The sequence below is a fragment of the Bos taurus genome, chromosome 9, assembly GCF_002263795.3.
Source record: "Bos taurus isolate L1 Dominette 01449 registration number 42190680 breed Hereford chromosome 9, ARS-UCD2.0, whole genome shotgun sequence".
In the NCBI taxonomy this organism is placed as follows: Eukaryota; Metazoa; Chordata; class Mammalia; order Artiodactyla; family Bovidae; genus Bos; species Bos taurus.
Window position 1 is genome coordinate 95,147,213 of NC_037336.1, and position 19,593 is coordinate 95,166,805.

General features: G+C 54.5%; 2 protein-coding genes across 5 annotated transcripts in view; one reads left to right on the forward strand and one right to left on the reverse strand.

Annotated features, from left to right (window-relative positions):
* SYTL3 (synaptotagmin like 3) overlaps positions 1-8,512 on the forward strand; it is a 95,987-nt gene extending 87,475 nt beyond the window's left edge. For all 3 annotated transcript variants that reach the window (XM_024997126.2, XM_010800728.4, XM_059889971.1), the window contains 5 exons: positions 2,394-2,564; positions 4,573-4,678; positions 5,678-5,783; positions 6,951-7,156; positions 8,150-8,512. In XM_024997126.2, the coding sequence (XP_024852894.1) occupies positions 2,394-2,564; positions 4,573-4,678; positions 5,678-5,783; positions 6,951-7,156; positions 8,150-8,259 (699 nt within the window). In that variant the 3' untranslated portion in view covers positions 8,260-8,512. The remainder of the gene's footprint in view (positions 1-2,393; positions 2,565-4,572; positions 4,679-5,677; positions 5,784-6,950; positions 7,157-8,149) is intronic.
* A 554-nt stretch (positions 8,513-9,066) lies between these two features.
* Positions 9,067-19,593, reverse strand: part of EZR (ezrin) — a 45,971-nt gene continuing 35,444 nt past the window's right edge. Inside the window, 7 exon segments of one of the 2 annotated variants that reach the window (NM_174217.2) lie at positions 9,067-10,015; positions 10,108-10,344; positions 11,526-11,618; positions 11,951-12,111; positions 12,754-12,884; positions 13,098-13,261; positions 16,958-17,054. In NM_174217.2, the coding sequence (NP_776642.1) occupies positions 9,851-10,015; positions 10,108-10,344; positions 11,526-11,618; positions 11,951-12,111; positions 12,754-12,884; positions 13,098-13,261; positions 16,958-17,054 (1,048 nt within the window). In that variant the 3' untranslated portion in view covers positions 9,067-9,850. 2 annotated transcript variants of the gene reach the window in all.

Sequence of the window (19,593 nt, forward strand, 5' to 3'; positions counted from 1 at the left end):
GGAGCCTAATAGGCTACAGTCCTTGGGGCCGCAAAGAGTCAGACACGACTGAGCTACTTCACTTCAGTTTCTAAAACTGGCCTGTTCTGTTGAATTTTTATGATTTTCAGAGAGGTATCATCAAACCAGGGGCCCTGTAAATGAAACTGCTGAGGTGATAGCTTTGGGAAAGTACTTCTTTGTCATAGTATCTGGCAGACCCAGGTCTCTTCTTCTTTTATGAAGCTCTAATACTTTGGCCACTTGATGCGAAGAGCTGATTCATTGGAAAAGACCCTGACGCTGGGAAAGATTGAGGGCAGGAAGAGAAGGGGATGACAGAGGATGAGATGGTTGGATGGCATCACTGAGTCAATGGACCTCAGTTTGACCAAACTCCAGGAGATAGTGAAGGACAGGGAAGCCTGGCGTGCTGCAGTCCATGGGGTTGCAAGGAGTTGGAACAACAACAACTAAAAAACAAAATTTCTGGAAGAATTGTTCAGGTTTTCATTTTCTTTGGCGCTAAGAATTGTGACTGGCTTAGGGCAGAGACCAGGGAGGGACCGCCTCCTACTGGGATACAGGGAGGAGAATTGCAGGTGATGTCTAGCGAGCGTAGGTAGCAGACAGGTGTGGGAGGTCTTGAGCTGGAAGGACAGTCCAGATGCACAGAGATGTGCCCACTGAAGGCTAGTCAGCCCAGGGATTCCGTGCGTCAAGCCCGAGAAAAGAGAGGACTCTGTCTGCCTTCTGTGGCGAGTAGGGGCATTTGGGAACTCCCAGCCAGGGGCCATCTGGGGAGCTGGCGCAAGAGTCCTACTCGGGACATGAAAACAGCCATTGTTTTCTGTGTCCCTGCTGTGACCAAGTGCTTTATGTACCCTCTGAACCGTGTGTTGGCATCCTCACTTAGCAATGGGGAAGCTGAAGCTTTGAGAGTCCTTAAAAGTACATCCATGACCCAGGATGGACAATCAGTCCTTCACAAAATCTACGTTCCTAAGGACTCCCCAAGGAATTGCTTTTAAAAGCAGATTGTAGAAGGAAATGGCAACCCACTGCAGTATTCTTGCCTGGAGAATCCCATGAACAGAGGAGTCTGGCAGGCTACAGTCCATGGGGTCGCAAGAGTCAGACACACGACTTAGCAACTTTCTTTTCATTTGTGATTCAGTAAGTGTGGGTAGGGCCTGAGGTGCTACTGGTCTGGGACACTCCTCCAGTAGCAAATCACTGACCCTGGTCTTCATGTGGCTTTGCTCACGTAACAGAATTTTGAAAAGCTCTGTGCTACCTCACACATTGTGAGCTTCCATATAAAATTACTCGTCACAGGTTTAAGGTGTTTTGTACTGAACAGAGGCTGACAAATATATCATATTTTATGAAATGAGACAAAGATGAGCATTGACTATAGTTTAGATAACTATTATATACTTTGATTTTTAAAGTTTTCACTACCTTAGTTAAAGGGCACCCAGAATCTCAACTCAGTGTACAATGAATGTTTTATCCAGTGTATTGTGAGTATCTTGGTTATCCTATAAAGCTTCCCAGATACATTGAGAAGAACCGATCTTTATTCTAAATGTAGAACATCTCAACATGGACCCAGCTTTAGGCTTTCGTAGAAATCATACGTAAGATGGAAAAGATGGGCCAATGAAGAAGCCAAGCAATCATGAACAGTGTATCGGAAACCAGGATTTCAGACCCCTTATTCAGCTCCCTGGAGGCCACATCCCTGGGGCAAGGGGCAGGAGTATGATACCGAGCTTCACCAGTTTTGAGGAACGTGTATGTCAAAGTTGATCTGAAAGCCGACCCTTGGTTTTATAGGCACAGCACGCCTTGGGGAGACTTCCTGTGCTCCACGGGGTGCGGGTGCTCCCCTGGAAGACCACTCAGTGGGGGGCTGGGGAAGGGTGAACAGTGACACTCGATCTGAGCGACAGTGGCTGTGACCTTAACCCTTGTTCTCTGGGGTCGGTGACACTGGTACCCCGTGGAGACTAGCAAGCCAGGGTCTGCCGGCCCAGCCTCCTGGGCCTTGCCGGGAATGGAAAGTAGGTCTTACTTTGCACTGTGGCCTCAGTCAGCCAAAGGGAGTTGTCCTGTTTTGTCAGGAAGGGGCCACCAGTCCGCCCAACGTGCAGAGCTGCCCCGAGGCGGGCAGACCCGGGGGACTGAAAGCTTTGCTCCCCGAAGCACCTGGCTCTGAGAGGGCGCAAATGCTGCATGGTGGACTGATGGTCTGGACTGCACTCGCGGGGCTTGTAGCCATGAAGAAAATAACCAGATTAATTAAGAGTTTAAAGATAGAATATGGAACAAGGGGCAGTGTTGGAGACAGACGAAAAATCATCTGGGAGCTGTGAGCCCAAGCTCACTGTCTCTGCCTGCCTCCACAGTACCAGGTGGAGCTGGCCCAGCTGGCCAGCCAACAGCTGCAAGTGTCCGTGTGGCACCTGGGCGTGCTCACCCGGAGGGTGTTTCTTGGAGAAGTGATCGTCCCTCTGGCCACGTGGGATTTCGAAGACAGAGAATCACAGTCCTTCCGCTGGTATCCGCTCCGGGCCAAGGTGAGCTTGAAGGCCTCCCTGGTGGCTCAGGTGGTAAAGAATCTGCCTGCGATACAGGAGATGCAGGTTTGATCCCTGGGTCGGGAACATCCCCTGGAGAAAGGCATGGCAACCCACTACAGTTCTTGCCTGGAGAATCCCATGGACAGAGGAGCCTGGAGGGCTACAGTCCATGGGGTTCAGACACAACTGAGCAATTAAGCACAGCCCCCACCCCCAGCACGAGAACCAAACTGACTTGTCAAAGGGATCCCAGAAGAGAATCCCAGAAGATCCCTGGGAGCCGGGGCCCCTGCCTGCCTGTTACCCTGCAGTGGGAGCTTCAGCCTGGCTCCTTGGTTGGGGGGTGGGCTGGAGTCTCACCTGCTCAGCTGTGTTCAGGGTCCCAAATAGCCCCACCCTCACTGGGGTCCAGACACCAGCTGAGATCAGGCTGGGGGTTCAGGTCCTGGTGACGGCCTGGTAGGTCCACACGCTTCCCAGATTTCAGGGTCACCTGGTGTCAGCTGAGGAGGCTTGACCTTCTCGAGCTAAAGTACCCCCCAGACCTGCGGGGCTGTCACGTGCCGTCCCTCCACCCCCAAGCAAACGGTAAGCGGTGAGGATGGCCGGACCCCGTGTCCTCAGGAAGGCCGGCAGGGGCCCCAGGTCAGCTTGGCCGGGAGGGTGGGCCAGGCTGGTGGCCGCGCAGGTGAGAGGCCAGGGAGAAAGGGCTGCATTTCTTGGGACGGCTGCTTTGCCTGTTTCTGTGCCAAGATTACCGACAGGGAGAGAGCATGGACGAGAAAGAGAGGGGATGTGGGCTCTGCCGCCTCCTAAGAGGTGGCAGCAGGGTGTGGGGCCACGTGAGAGTCTGGCAGGGCCTTTACAAGGGCTGGGTGGGGCCCAGGCGCCCTTGTCCCTGTTTTCCCCTCCAGAGGCCCCGGGGGCTGTTTTTCAGGATGCTTCTGCTTAGAAATGGGCTTCCCCTATGGCTCGGATGGAAAACAAAACAAAAAAAAACCTGCCTGCAATGCAGGAGACCCAGGTTCAATCTCTGGGTCAGGAAGATTCCCCCAGAGAAGGAAATGGCAGCGCACTCCAGTATTCTTGTCTGGAGAATTCCAGGGACAAAGGAACCTGGAGGGCTACAGTTCATAGGGTCACAGAGAGTCGGACAGGATCGAGTGACTAACGCTGCACCTCTGCTTAGAAGCAGCTCTGGTTTCTGGCCTCTGTGGTGTTAAGCCCAGGCCTGGCAGGGTCCCACCCTCCCTCCCATCTCTTTTCTCTTGTGGGGTCTGCACAGCTCGTCCCCAGTCCCCTCCAGTGCCCTGTGCTTGCTCTTCTCAGAACCTCAGTTTATCCTCAGGCCTCCTCTTGGAATCTCTAAGGTCAGCCCAAGACGGCGCTTAAATCCCCGCTCCCCCATGAAGGCTCTCCTGATTTTCCCTGCCAGATGTGGTCTACGTGCCGCGCCCCCCCACACCAGCTCCCTGTCAAGGGGCCCCATCCTGTCTTCTTCCCCCAGATTCTTATTCAGGTTGAGGCAGGCCACCGCCAAGGCTGGTCATCTCTTTGATAAGCAGGCAAGGAGCCGAGATCCCCAGACTGAACGGCGTCCCTCCTAATCCCAGCTGATAGACAGTGACTCTCCACGCTGGATTGGGGCGGGGGTCTGTTTACAGGCCCACCCTTTCAGCCCTGCCAGGAGGGAATCATGGGGTTGTCACAGATTTCTGGAAGCTGAGGGCGGAGGCTGGTCCCTGCTGGGGGGCCGGAATGAATCTAGATGCTTCCGTTCCCCTCCCCAAACCTCTCCACTCACTCACTCGCCAGGTAGGAGGCTGGCGTACCTCTTGCCCCTGTTCCTGGGCTTTCCCAGGCCTGCAGAGGCTTTGCCAGGATGGGGTAGGCAGGGGGAGGTTGGAAGGGGACACTTATGGTCAGTGCTGAGACAATGAGAGGAGTCCAGAAAGTTCTGGGGGCTGGGGAGTCCTGCCTCTGAGCTCTGTCTCATATCCTGCAGGCAGAGAAATCCGAAGACAGCCTTCCCACCAATAACGGAGAACTCGCAGTCCGGGCCAAGCTGGTCCTCCCTGCAGGGCCCAGAGAGCTCCAGGAGGCTCCAGAAGGTGGGTGGCCTCCTGCCTGCAAGCATCTGTCCTTCCCTGTCACTGTCCCCGAGCCTGGGGCAGCAGACGGCCTGAGAGGCTGCAGCCTTTCCTTTCTGCTGCCCACTGAGCCCGTGTTCCAGGAACGCCCATCAAACCTGTGAAACCCAGACTGCTTCTCTGGACCCCTCAACTTAGGAGGGAAATCAGTGATCAAAATTAGGCGTGTGATGCCCACTCGATGGGCTCTTACGACACCTGCCTGGGGGCTTCCTCCCAGGCGGCCGGCTCGCATGCTGTCTTACCGGAGAAACAGTCTGGCCGTGGCCCTCTGTGTGGACTGACACCCGCATTATGGTCCGGTTCGCCTCCAGCTCCAGGCTGAAGTGCCTGCCAGGCTCCCAGTGACCGGCTCCCTGCTCCCACGCCACGTGGGCAGTGGCTGCTCAGAAGGGAGGAGGGGTCAAGGTCCTCAGCTTCACCAGGTGGAACTGACTCAGATAACGGGGGCACAGGAAAGCGTGAGGTGCAGAGTGAAGACAGGGAGAGGAAGCAGTTCCACATTATTCGCAACGTTGTTTTCAGCCGCTGTCGTGTGACCCCGTGGACTGGATCACACCAGGCTTCCCTGTTAGTGCTCTCTTTGATAGAAGAGGGACTTCCACTGCCCACACTTGCAGGGCCCCCAGCAGACCAGTAGCTTACACCCTGTGGTCATCGCAGCCCCCGGACAGAGGTCTCTTCCCCAGCCCACTGGCTACAATTGGCTAAAGCTCCTGCATCCTCCTCTCCTTGGCTCTTCATGCCTCTTGGCAGCTGCTGGGTGCCTGGGTTTTGAGTCCTTCCCTGATGAGGCAGTGGGCAGCATGTGAGCAGGGCCAGGGGAGCCCCGCGTGCTGGACATGTGCTCTCTCGCTCTGGTGGGTATTAACACATCCTCTGGTTAAGCTATCAGTTGGAGGGGATGGCCTTGCATGCTGTAGAAGTCAGGTTGGTGGTAAATGCCAGCTTTCCTTCCAGGGACGGGAGATGAGCCATCACAGAATGGTCAGCTCTGCTTGGTAGTGCTGGGAGCCAAGAATCTACCTGTGCGGTCAGATGGCACCTTAAACTCATTTGTTAAGGGGTAAGTATTCCATTGTAGTCAATCATTATTTATTGATGACCATTACAGGCAGGGCTTCCCTAGTGGCTCAGATGGTAAAGAATCTGCCTGTGATGCAGGAGACCCGGGTGCAATCCCTGGGTCGGGAAGATCCCCTGGAGAAGGGAACGGCTACCCACTCCAGTATTCTTGCCTGGAGAATCCCGTGGACAGAGGAGCCCGGTGGGCCATAGTCCACGGGGTTGCAAAGAGTCGGACACGACTGAGCGACTAACACTTCTGCTTTCATTACACCTAAGGCATCATCCCTGTAAGGGAACACCAAGTGTAAGCCACTTTAAACTTGTCTTATTTTAGCTTCCCTATGAAAACCCAACATAACGTGTGTTAAAGACTAGTTTCCGAGAATTCGTGGGACTCAGGCGTGCTGAAGCTAGATTTGGAATACATTTTAAACTAAACCCTAATCTTATCAGTCCTTACTGTGACACCAGTGATGGCACTGGTGACTGAGGGGAACATGGAGAAAGCAATATGATTAGTAAACGTTAATTTAGCTCGACACTGACATCTCCTCTCGGATTAACAGTAAGATGGATGACTCTGCCCGTCTCATTCTCATTCACTACGGGTTTAACGGTGTCTCCAACAGTAAAGCAAACAGTTAATAATTATATAGAACTGCCAAATCCCCAGTCAGTGACATAATGGAAAAATGACAGTTTACCTTGTCTAGATAGAACTGGGTTCGTGTCCTAAGCCTGCCACTTATCTGTACGGCCTTGAGCAAGCGACTGACTTAGCCCTCCTGGATTTCTTTTGTCTGAGAACAAGGTTAAAAGAGATAATGTGTGTACAGAGTGCTGCTCCCTGGGTAGCAGGTCTGACGAGCCTGGTGGTGGTCACACCAAGGAGGCAGATTAAGACTAGGGCCACGTGGCCTAGAATCCCAAAGCACTCTTAATCCTCGGAGCAGAATTCGACCCTGAAAGTTGGAACATCCTAGTGAGAGATCACAGAGCCAGGTCTCGAAATTCCCACGCTCGCTCCTTGCTTACAATTTCTGTTCTGCGGTGGGTTTATGAGCACTTTCCGAACACGTGGTCTCTCCAAGGAGCAAGTAGCAACAGGGAGCGGGGGCACATGGCGGGCTGAGCTTACGGGTTTTGAATCTGTTTCCCTGTGCAGCTGTCTCACTCTGCCAGACCAGCAGAGGTTGAGACTCAAGTCCCCCGTCCTGAAGAAGCAAGCCTGTCCCCAGTGGAAGCATTCCTTCATTTTCAAAGGCGTCACCCCTTCGCAGCTGAGGCAGTCCAGCCTAGAACTGACCATTTGGGACCAGGCCACCTTCGGGGTGAACGACCGCTTCCTGGGAGGTGCCAGGCTTGGTTTGAGTAAGTGACCGCCCTAACATTCATACCATTAAAAACAGTGTTTCCATGGTGGCAGGTGACTTAACTGGCTCTGAAACTGCCTGGTGGTTTGGTCACTAATTCGTGTCCGACTCTTGTGACCCCATGAGACTGTAGCCCGCTAGGCTCCTCTGTCCGTTGGCTTCTCCAGGCAAGAGTACTGGAGCGGGTTGCCATTTCCTTACCCACCATAAATGGTAGTTTAGTTTTTACAACTGAGCGATAATACAGCAAAGTATTTCAACGATTTAAATCGGATTTAGATCTGCTAAAGAAACAAAAAATTACAGGTCTCAAAATGGGCTGGGTACAGCCTTTGCTTTTGTTTCTGGCGTCAATCATGAAAGGATTATTTTCTTAAAGGAGAATATCTTCTTAACCCAAACAAACAGCGATTCAGAAATGATCTCATTAACGGAAGGACTAGAGGGCGATGCTTTTCAGTCTTGCTCAGAGTGCTGGCTTTTCCTGGGGCAGCGAGGCTCCCAAAATGCTGCAACTACCAGGATATCCAGATACGCTCCCAGGGCCTCTGAGACCACTGGGGAGAAACCAGTCTCATGGTTCGATTAGCCTTAGAAGGAACCCTGTCCACGGCACCCTCTTCTCACGGAAGGCAACTCCTCTCTGCAAGCTAGCCTAGCCCTTCACCTGTCTGCAGCCACAGTGATATATTAAGCCCTTCGACCCCCTTCTGGAAGAAACAACCCAAAGCTGTCCTCTCCTTACTTCCAAACTGCAGGGAAGAAGCCCCAGGCTTTTGGAGGCCTGTCGGCCCCTGGGGAGGACACCTGAGCATGTCCACACCTGCTGTTAGGGGTAGGTCCTCTCCCTTACTCACCGGCGGGGCACATTTTCATCTGAAGTTGCAGAGAAAAAGTACTTTCCACTTTGCTGAGAAGGGCCGGTGGGCATCCCCCGGCTGCCATCACCAACCTGTAGCCCCATCACTAACCTGTCCCTTTGCTCACACAGAGGAGGACCTTCCGGGCGGCGCGCACACAAGCTCACAGGCAAAGCTCCAGTGGCAGAAAGTCCTTTCCAGCCCCAACCTATGGACAGACATGACCCTCATCCTGCACTGACTGCTGCTCAAGCGCTGCGGGGCTGGGTGTGGACACGCGCTGGGCGGGGGTCCCTCGGGAGTGTGAGGCTGCCTGTCTGTAGCCAGCCCACCACTGAGATGGTCTTCCAGACCCTTCTGTGTGTATTTAAGTTAAACAGGTCAATCATTGATGTATATACATTACTGAGTCTCAGGTTGGTTGTCTGTGCTTTGAGAGATGTACAAAATGACCAGATTTCAATAAATGTTCACCAGGTACCCTGGTCCCCCTGCGCTTAGCAGTGAAATTATGTCTTTCAAAGAGGAAAGAACATGGTGAGTACCTAATTCCTCCCCCCTTGGCTGTGGAAAACTGTTTCTGGAGGTGGTCAGCTGACCCCATGGGAGTCATTTCGGCCAGTAAGGGTCACCCGAGGGGTGGCGGCCTCTCAGCGCAGTTGCCAGGCTGTGCAGATGGTGGGTCGGAGAAAGGACAGAACAGAGTGTGGATGGGAAGGCTGGGAATGAGCAGACAGCTACCGGCTCTTCATGGACGTGCTTGGGAGCAGGAGGAGGTCAGGGGAAGGTTCTGCTTGTGGAAGGACCGAGATCCTGACCAGGTCAGAAGGGCCCTCACGGCTGGCGTGTGAATGATCAGAACAGCCTGTGTGTGTGTTGCAAATAAGCAGCTCTGACAGAAAATTCAAATGCGCGCATAGTCAGTTACACACACGAAGAACACTAAAAACAAAACCAACAACAAGAAGTCATTTCCGAGATGAAGACGGCAGCCGACCGGCCTCCTCACTGCTCTCAGGTCATTTCAGGTTCAGGGCCGTGGTTTTTAATATGTAATTCTTTTATTATTCTGTAAAAGGTAACAAAATATACAGAATGAAACTTTCCCTTTTTTAAACTAATGTTACAAACCCATGTTATCGCTTACATATAAATACTATACTCTATAGCTGATTATTTAGGTGTGTGAGTCCAACAATGTAGCCCTCTACCTGTTAAGCAAAAAAAAAAAAAAAAATTATCCAGAGTACAGTATCCAGCGTTGTTTATCCTGAGGGATCCAATGATCACAGGATTTTGTCAACTGAACTGAAGGCCTCAGAGGAAGGAAATGGTGTGTGTGCGTAGGGAGTGCGTCAAACTTTTCACCCTTCAAAAAACAAATATACAGAGGTGGATCCTTCATAGAAATCAAGAAAATCAATTTCGGCTAGTTTCAGATAGAAAAAAAGTATGGCACAGAATATAAGCCACGATGTGGTTTTAATTATACTGAATCTCGTATCACACATGCCAGCATGGAGGAGTTAGTTATTTCAGACTTTATAGGCATCTTTCCTTAATTGATTTCATCCTGCTCCAAGCAAAAAAAAAAAAAAACAGGAAGTGATTCAATAAAAATAAAAATAAGAATCAGGCCTGTTTGGCACTATGATACCATTGGGAAAAATAAACCAGGGAAACTGCCGCCGGTCCCGGCCCCAGAACATTCCCACTGAAGCAACTGCTCTTTTGGTGAAGGACCCGGAGCAGGGAGAGGGTGGCGGCCAGAGGGCTGGGGGCGGCGCGGGGCGGCGCGGACTGGCCGCCGCGCGGAGCCGAGGCCCGACCCTTCACATGGCCTCGAACTCGTCGATGCGCTGCTTGGTGTTGCCTTGCCGGATCTGCCGCAGCGTCTTGTACTTGTCCCGGCCTTGCCTCATGTTCTCATTGTGGATGATGTCGTTGTGGGTCCGCTTGTTCTCGTCTCTGGCCTGGGACAGCTCACTGGTCAGAGTCTGCAACGGGAAGTGGCCCGTGGTCAGCCAGGTGACCCGCCTGGGCGCCCCGCCCCGCGGCGCCCCGCCCCCCGCCATCCCCGGGCCCTCACCATCAGCTGCCGCTGCACGCGCTCGTTCTTCTCGGCCTCGGTGATGCGCTTCTCCTCGTTGCGGTCGTCCAGGATGCCCTCGCTGGACAGCTCGGCGCTCAGCTCCGTGCCCTCCTCCTGCGGGCCCTCATGCACGTGGTAGTTCACCGGCTCGTACACCGGTGGCGGCGGCGGCGCGGTCATCACCAGGTGCAGCTCCTCCCGGGTCTTCACCAGGTCATCCTGGGCTTCCTTGGCCTTGGGAAGCAGGTTGAGAGGCAGGTGAGAACTTTCACAGAGAACCTCGGGCTTGAATCCTTAAGAACCACCTTTTAACTGAAGACCCACTGTCCGTGCCTGCACCCTCCCTTCCCCCGCTGCCTGGATGCGGCAGGCTGCAGCAGTGCCGAGCAGAGGGCTAGGCTCTGGCTGACCTGGTGGCCGGCCCACCGTTTGTGCAGCCGCCCCCGGGTCTGGAGACCGGGGTCAACTGCACCGAGAGAAGGGAGACACTTTTCTAAGTACTTTAACTTCTTTACAATCCCTGTATATGCTTATTGTATATACTTTTGAAAAAAAAAAATATGATGAAGCCCTCCAGCCACTGAAGGGTTTTTGATGTAGGATTTTACTTTCCTCCGGTGGCCGGGTGGGCGTTGCTTATCAAGCTCCTCCCTGCCTGTCAGCACGTGGCTCACACCCATTCTCACCCCACAGTCCTTCCAGCAGCCTGGGGGGTGGGCACTGCACCACCATCCTGACCCTGGAGATGTGCTTAGTTTGTACCTGTTTTGTAACCCACTTCTCTCATTAATACTTGAGCACTTCAAAAACCCAAGGACCAGAATCTTCTGCACACAACTCTGGTTGGGGGCAGAGGAGGGGGCCACCGCAGGTGAGGAAGGGCTGGCGAGGGGGGGAGGAGCCCCACAGACTGACAGAGGTCTACCCTCCAAACTTGATGGCAGCCCCCCCAGGAACAGTGCAGTCTAGGGGAGGCAGGAGGGAAGTGGTTCTATTACAGCCACAACCAACTAAACCTCGTGTGTGTGTGTGTGTACCTCGTGTGTGTAGCGGGGTGGGGGGGTGCACAGCACAAGTGTGTGTGTGTGTGTGTGTGTAGAGGGGTGGGGGCGGGGGGGTGCGCAGCACAAGCCAGGTGTTGCAACGGGGAACCGAGCCTCAGAGGTGAGGCCGCCCACCCATCGCACAAGAAGGAGTAGCCAGAGCTGGACACGCGGGGGCTGGAGACCCCCAGGGTGCAGGTCTTCCCCCGCACCTCGGGGATGCATGTTCCAAGCAGAAGGGGACTCTGGCCGTCCTGTGGGCGTCCACGTAATCGGACTTAAAGCTAGTTGCTGATGGGGCATCCTGAGCCCGGAGGGTGCGGTCCCCTGCTGACCCCCTGCCCCGTGCCCCCGCCCGCGCCCCGTGCTCACCCGGAGCTGCCACTCTTCCACTTCATTCTCCTTGCGCCGCCGTGCCTCCTCCAGGAGGGCGATCTTGGCGGTGTACTCGGCGAGCTCTGTGGCCTGGGGAAGCAACGGAAGCCCAGATTAGTTCCGGAACGGTTTCAGCAGGCCACTTGTGAAGGAAGGGTCACATATTTTGGTAGATGGTGCCCCATCCCTGGCCGGTGGGGTCCATCGCCCACTGAGGCTGCGCGTCCCTGGGGCTGCCGCGTCCACTCTCCTCCACCCGAGGCCAACCACTGCGGGGCTCCCTCCCCACCGGCCACTTTACACCCTCAGATCACTTTACAGCCCCGCCACCGTAATGTACAAATGATCATCAGGCAGGTGTCACTCTGCCAGTCCCCAGGGGCAGCCTCCCTGTAACTCAGCACGAGACCAGTGGCTCCTACCAGCTGCTCCTGGCTCTTGATCTGGTCGGCTGCCTGCCTCTCCAGCTCCTCCTTGGCACGCAGCGCGGCCAGGCGGTCAGCCTCCAGGCGCCCCGCCTCCTCCTGGGCCCGCTTCCTCTCCTCCTCCAGCTTCAGCGCTCTCTGGATCTGGTCGGAGAGCTCTAGAGAGAACGCAGAACCAGAGCCGCTTGAGGTGCGCTTGGGGACCCTCAAGTCCTGCCCTGATTTCCCCCCAGGGGACCGGATGGGACCTGGACAGGAATCACCCCAATGCTGCGGAGTAGGGGACCAGGTTTGGGGCTGCTCCTCCCAAAGACACTGTGGAGAGCACTGGGCAGCTGGTTCCTCAGGGCTCAGAGGACCACATCCCCAGGGTGAAGACACCCCCCCACCCTCCAGGCTGGGTGAACCCTCGCCCGGCTGCTCTCAAACTCAAGAGATCGGGACTGCTCGCCTGGCTCTCGGCTTAGAACGTGAGCCGTGCAGCACGGCTTGGGTGAGCTCGGCAGAGCGCTCTGCCTTTGCGAACCTCTGCATCCTCATCAGGAACAGGGGGATAATTCAAACCTCACCCCAAGGGACCCCAGGGAAATTTAAAAGGATTACATCCAGAAGCATTTGGGACAGAACCCACAGAACTAGCTTCTAATCCAAATAACCACTTTATCATGTCTCTTCTGCAAGTCTCTACTTTGGGTGTGAGCTTAACGGAGAGGGGTCCCTCTGGGTTGCCTGTGTGACCACTATCCGACCCTCCCATCACAACCGGACCAGAGCCCCTCCTCCCAGGAGGCCCCACCCACCTTTCTCAGCCTTCCTGGTTTTTTCCTCGTAGTCCTGAAGCCTGAGCATCAGCTCCTCCTTCTCACGCATCATCTGCTCTTTTTCTCGCTCCACGGTTTCTCTCCTCTTCTTCTCGGTTTCCAACTGCTGCCTGTTTCCAGGAGGGAAGGTAAGCATGGTGTCCACACAGCAGCCTGCTCATCCAAGCCCCAGGCCCGTCCACCCAGCAGAGGACACTGGTGACACCACTGACCCCAAGTGCCCTGATGGCTCCCCGCCTCAGGGGGCCCGCACACTGGGAACCGCCAGCCCCGCCCCCTCACCATTCTGCCCCGCCCCTTTCCCCATCACCCCGCCCCCTCACCTCTCCAGCTGCTTCTGGTGCTTCTCCTCCCGGGCCTGGGCCTTCATCTGCTGCACCTCAATGGTGTCGGGCTTCCGGCGGCGCATGTACAGCTCATGGTTCCCCATGCAGAGCTGCAGGATCCGCTTGTTGATCCGCAGGCGGGGGGCGTAGAACACGAAGTCCTGCAGGACAGAGCAGGGCGAACTCTGACTCGGGGACGCCGGGCCTCTGGCTGGCTTCTCCCAAACCTGATCCCACCCAGTTCTAGATTCCTTGTGTAAAAGGCGAGAGGGAAAGCTGCTGACCCCAGCGACGGGGTGGGGCGGTGGGGGCGGGTGTCCTCTGTGAGGGGGCGAGCATCCTCCAGGACAAGCAGAGGGACTGTGTGTGGTCAGTGCACATCCATGTGTGCACACGCCAGAACCCCCGGCTGGACCAGCGGCGGACATCCTCCTCTGACCTCTCCAGCCCCCAGTGGCCCCATCCCTGATTCTTGCCTGGACAGCGTAACTTCTCCTATTTGAGTTTCCATCTCCTCCACCTCAACCTTTCACTTCCCACCACTGCCAGCGAACCGGGGCACTGCCGGAACTTCAGTGCCAGCCGGGCAGCTCCAGGACCCCATACGAATGTCCTGGCGCACATGAAGGCCTTCCGGCTGACTCCCCTTCCCCTCAGCTGCGCTCTCACCAGGAGCAGGCCTACATGGTACCCCCTCCTCGGCCTGTCGTGTCCAATCCCACACACCAGCGGCCACAGCACCCCCAGCTTGCTTCTCCTCCTCCGTGGCTGTCACTTTGGTGCCCCCTGTAGCCGAGGGGAGACATCGGCCACAGGGGATGCCAGCGCCTCACCCTGCCAGCCTGTCCTTTATATTCCATCCCGGGACAGCCTCTTGGAGCGCTGGGCCATGTTCGCTTACCTCTCCCTTGCTCTGTGTGGACACCTACTTGCCGGGCAACAGTTCACGCGGCCCTGCCATGTCTGACCCCATGACCCTGGGCAAGTCCCTCTGCCACTCGGAGAGCCTCAGGGTCTTCAGCTGTACAATCAGCGGCTTTGTTGTCAGGACTGAGTCACAAAATATTCCTGGGGACTGAGAAAGGCGTCTGGCACAGGAAAGCTGGCTGATAAAGAAACGCCTGGCTCAGACTTTGGGCTGCCTTACGACACTGCTACTGGAAAGCCTTCTTGAAAACAACAGAAATCACAGCACCCAAGGGCTTTCTGACTCTGGGACCGCCTGGGTCTGGGACACAGAGTCTTCTTTCTTGGCTCCTGGTCACCCGTGTGGCTAACACAGGTGACAGAGGAACAGTGTGGTTTAGAAACTCTGCCTAAAAGTTAAAGTTATCTGCTTCCTCTTCCTGCTTTCCTTGCTCCTGGGAATCACAGTGCCCTCCACATCCAGACGCCAAGACTGGAACAGGGGAGGGTGGTCTGAAACAAGGGACCAGCGCTGCATATCCCCAGGACTCCTGAAGCCTACAGGAACCTGCCAGGTGAGCTGGCCGACACGCCCAGGAAGGACCTACTTAGGCCTCGGTCTCTCCACCTGTCCACAAACGCTGGGGAGGGAATGACGGCAAGCCCCGGAGCCCACGGACTTCCTGGGTGGGGCTCTCCTTGGGGTTTACAGGCTTGTTATTAAGTCATCGGGTTTCCCAAGGAGCAGGGAGAAACAGGTATTTTTATTACCCACCTTTCTCCTGTTACACAGGGGAAAGCCACCTCTCGACGGCACAGCCGTGCTACCCAGGTGGGCCCTGGCTGTGGTTCCCAAGTATTTGCAAAGAAACTAATGAAAAATGTCACTTAAAGGAAAAAAAAAAAAATCAAGGGTCAGAAGTGCAGGTGACACTCCCCAGAGCACACAGCTGCCTGGACACAGGGCCTGTGAGTGCCGGGGATGGCAAAGAGCACCCATCGGTGCACGGGAGACGAGGAAACTCCTTGTGCTGCCTTTGAAGGTGGCCAGTTTCTGACTTCAAGTTAAAAACTAAAGGCTAATATTCAGAGATTTCTAAATCCACATCTCCAGCCCAGGCCTCCTGATGCGACTCGGGGCAGGCTAACTCTGGCAAGAGAACAAGATCCTCAAAACAGAAACCAGGAAAGCTTGAAGAAAGTGAATCCAAGGCCCCAAAGAAGCAGGGGAGCCTCCGGGCTGCCCCCTGCTTCGATCGGCTGGGCAGGGCTTGCCGTCGAGGGCAGGTCTCCACCCTTCTGCTGTTTCCATGGGGCACGAACAAGAGGCCCTTTTCCAAGGGGAGCCAGCTGTCTCGGCCCAAAACAGGGCCACCCTTGCGTCAGGGCTGACTGTTCACGACCAGAAGTTCCCAGCACAGGAGTCAACACGTGGCCCCAGACTGCTGCATCTGAGCGGCCGGCCGGGAGGAGGAGCCACCTGGCCTGGGCACGGGGCTGGGGCTCACCTGGGGGCTCCCTGGGCGCTGCCCTCCACATGTGCTCCGGGGTCCCTCCCTGTGTAGTAAGGCGACCTTTGGGGTTCCTTTTCTCCCTTCTAAGTTAAAGTGTAAACTTGGAAATTCTCTACTACCTCAGGCACAAAGCCTGAGACTGGGCAAAGCAGCCCTGGGAGGTCTGGGGGCCTCAGGGACTCACTTGTTCCTCCAAACCAGCCCTTTACTCCACCACACCACAAGGTGCCTGGGCGGAGACCACCTCCTCCAGGAGCCCCCCATCCCGGAACCCAGCCATCTGAAGCCATTGCCCACCCCCCACCTCTCATCTCCATCCGGATTTGTGCAACTGTGCTGTTAACTGCAACGGAACTGCCAGAGGGCACTGTCCTCATTTCCCTGTTTCATCTCTCCACTGGCGTCTATACTTCACAGGGCGGGACCCACCCTGCTCTGCTGTGCCCACCATCCTAGAGTCGCACCTGACAGGCAGCACGCGACCTGCAAAGGCTTCTCCCTTTTTTCCCCTTTAAGTGATGGCTTCACATAAAACCAGATTATAGTAAAAGTACACTCGACTAACTCAACCCAGTGCGTTACAACTGCCTCTGCTTGGGAGTTTATGATTATACCCTTCCAGCTTTGCAAAAGCTAAATTAAACTCAATTTGAAAACACACACAACTTAATTCAACAGTCGACCTAGAATTCCTGCTTCTGTCCGTAAACATCTTAAAAAAATGCTCTGAACAATCAGTAACATCTCAAGTGCAGCCTGTACGGGTCGCAGGCTCTCCTCGCCGCCCCACGTCACCGCCCACATCACGCGGGTACACTATGCCCTCGGTCCGTGGTGCCGCATGTTAATGTGACCTGTTACCATGGCGCCCGAGAGTCTGTATTAAATGCTTGTTTCATTTACAACAACTGTTCAGCTACCCATGGAGCAGGAGTCAAGAGTTTGCAAACAGCAGGAGTGCTGCAACTGTCCCTCAGTAAGGACAATGCTTGACCCCATGGTGTTCAGACCTCTGTTTTCCCCTTAGGACTAACCCCCATGGGAGGAACAGCTGGACAGCAATGCCACACGCTGTCCCCTGAGCGTTAGCCATCAGCAAGCGCGGCCAAGTCCAGGAGGGCTCCCAGACGTGTGTCTCCCAGCCTAACGCTGTTAACTGTGGAACAAAAATTACCCAAGAGACGAAGTCCTTTTCCGAACCATAATTTTGGTAAAATTCACAACGGGCTCTAAGAAGGGTAAGAGAATTCCTTCAAGCAGCAGTTTTTTTAAGACCAGATTTCCGAGTAGAGAACAAACTCCTCCCCTCTGCCCATCGGCCCCTGCACAGGTAGTTCTGAAATCACTGGCTCCTTGTCACACACAGAAATCTGTTATCTTGGAGACGCGTTTGGCTGCCAGAATGGAAAACAGTAACGGTAACTGCCGTGGACTTACAGGAGCCTTCTTGTCGATGGGCTTGATGACAAACTTCTTGTCATTGAAAGAGATGTTCCTGATCTCGCTCCATGGGAAGCCAATCTTTGGGGTCAACCTAAGGTCCAAAAAAAAAAGGTGGGAGAAGTTACACGTGTACTTGGATTGGCTAAAGAAAGGTTTGCAAACCCATTTTTTTTTTTAGTTCAATTACAAAAAGCATAAAGCGAGTCCAAGAATCACAACATGTAATATCCATCATAGCCAAGACAGCTGCCATCTGTGCTGGGCAAGCTGACAGGTGGGGGTCAGTGAGCATAGAGCTCTGCGAGGCCTGGATAATATTCCATTTAACACATTTTCCTCAGTGACTGTGGCCTCAGTGACAAGTCTCCCAGCTTGTAATCTTGAGGTCAACTTGGATGCCTAACCTGGCACATCCTTTCATCCTTTGAAACCTCTCTTAACAACCATCCTTTGCAATTCATTCCCACATCACCACCCTGACACCTCTCACGTGCCGGCAGCCTAATCAAGTCCCTTGCGGCAGGAAGCCTACTTCCCGTCTGCTTGTCTGATTAATGTCCCATTTGGTCACTCCATCCCCCTCCTCAAAAATGCCAACACGGCCCTTACCCCACCCGGTTTCTACAGATGAAACCCACAGTCCTTAACTTAGTATCCGAGAGCCTTCTAACCGAGCCCCAGCGGCCGGGTTCAGCCCATCCTATCAACACAGGGTTCACTGCCTGCCACCCCGTGCCTGGAAGGGTCTCCCACCGCCCCCCCTCTCCCCTACCAACCATTCCCAGACATGCAGCTCAGGCCAGCTCACTCTCGGTCTTTAGACAGCCCTTCCCCTCTCCACGTGCCGTCCCTTCTACTACACAAACTATTCTTGTGTTACTCACATTACTGCATTATTACTGAGCTCTCTGAACACCAGGCAGGCACACGTTCTGATGGCCAAGAGCATGTCCTGTGTTTCCCATACACGTTCCACCCAGAGCAGCTGCTCACTAATGGAGAAGCAAAGGGCTTGGCACAGTTCAAGTCCAGCGCTTCCTTGCCGATTGTGTCTGGGTGGCCACTTCATTGCTGAAAGTGGGGGTGTTCAAGTCCCCCCCCCCGTCACTGTGCAGTTGTCTGTTTCTCCCTTCAGAAAATGTTTGTCTTTAGCTGCTCTGATGCTGGGTGCTCGTGTATGTACAATTGTTACATCTTGCTGAGCTGAAGGCTTGGTGTGGATTCGGCTCCTCTAGCTTTCATTTGCATGATGCAGGTCCTCCTGGCTGGCCAGACACCTTCCTGGACGTGTTCCAGGCCAGCGCTCGGATCACACACCCTAATGAGAGCCCCACTGCGGTCCTACTCCATCACGACTCGTCCACCATTGGCCGAAACTCTGGGGTTTTAATTAGCATTCCTGGGAAGGGTCACTGTATGAGTTTAAGACCACATTGCTCTGCAAACTTCATAATTTCCACCCTATTCTTTCTTTTTTCCCCTTGGGAGACAGAGCCCCACCCTCCTCACGACCAGGGTGACTAGGATGGGAGGGCACCATCCCACCTCCCCAGAGGGGAAACAAAGCCCCTCCTCTCCTTCTGGGAGGCACCAGAAGCCCTTTTCTGGCTTTTGCCTGGAGGAGTCCTCCACCCTATTCTTGCAACACATTTACCATGGATACCTTTCCAGAAGTAAGGACAGATCCTCAAGGCATCTTTCAAAGATGCTGCTGTCAAAAACACTCCGTGCCTGTGTACCGTAAACCTCCAATTTAGCAAAGAAAAAGTGCAGAGAGAGCTTCCACTGCCTACCAGCATGTTTAACCAAAAACAGATGGGCAACGTAGTCCCGCTATGACGACGCAAGCCGGGTCAAAGCAGTGGGGGTGGCCTCTGAAGGCCGGGAGAGGGCACCTAAGCCTCTTCTGGGACCCAGGAGTCAGGGCACTGGCCAGGCTGTGGTCTAAGGGCCAAGCCCTCCTGGTACGCGTCCTTTTGTAAGCGCTCTCCTATAAGACCACCAGTGCCCCAAATACATCTGGTTAACATGCTTCACGGCACTCAAAAAAGCACACAGGGAGTTTGTTCAGTTAATCATCATATATGAAATATATAATGTTGTTGTTTAGTAGTTAAGTCATGAATGACTCTTTTGCCAAACCCAAGGACTGTAGCCCACCTGGCTCTCAGTCCATGGGCTTTCCCAGGCAAGAATACTGGAGTGGGTTGCCATTTCCTCCTCCAGGGGAATCTTTCCAACCCAGGTATCAAACCCAAGTTTCCTGCCTTGGCAGGTGGATTCTTGACTGCTGAGCCACTGGGGAAGCCCTATCACTTAAAGTCATTTTGTTTACAGGCCTCTGAATACTGGAAAGGAACTCGGCACGTCATCTGTCCCTGCCATGGATGTCAGCCTCCGTCCTTCCACTGAAAAGCCGTGGAGGAGAGACACCAGGCAGGCATCAGCTGCTTCAGAACACTTTGCTCCAGAACACATGGCCAGCGTGCTGGGAAGGGCGAGGTGCTGGAACCAGCCTCAGCCGTACAGTCAGCACTGTGGACCAGGCTTCCAACGCCCTGGACTTTCAGGAGCCAGTGATTTGGTCTCTGGCTCCTAGTTTTATCTGGGTCTCTCCAAACAGTTTCTAA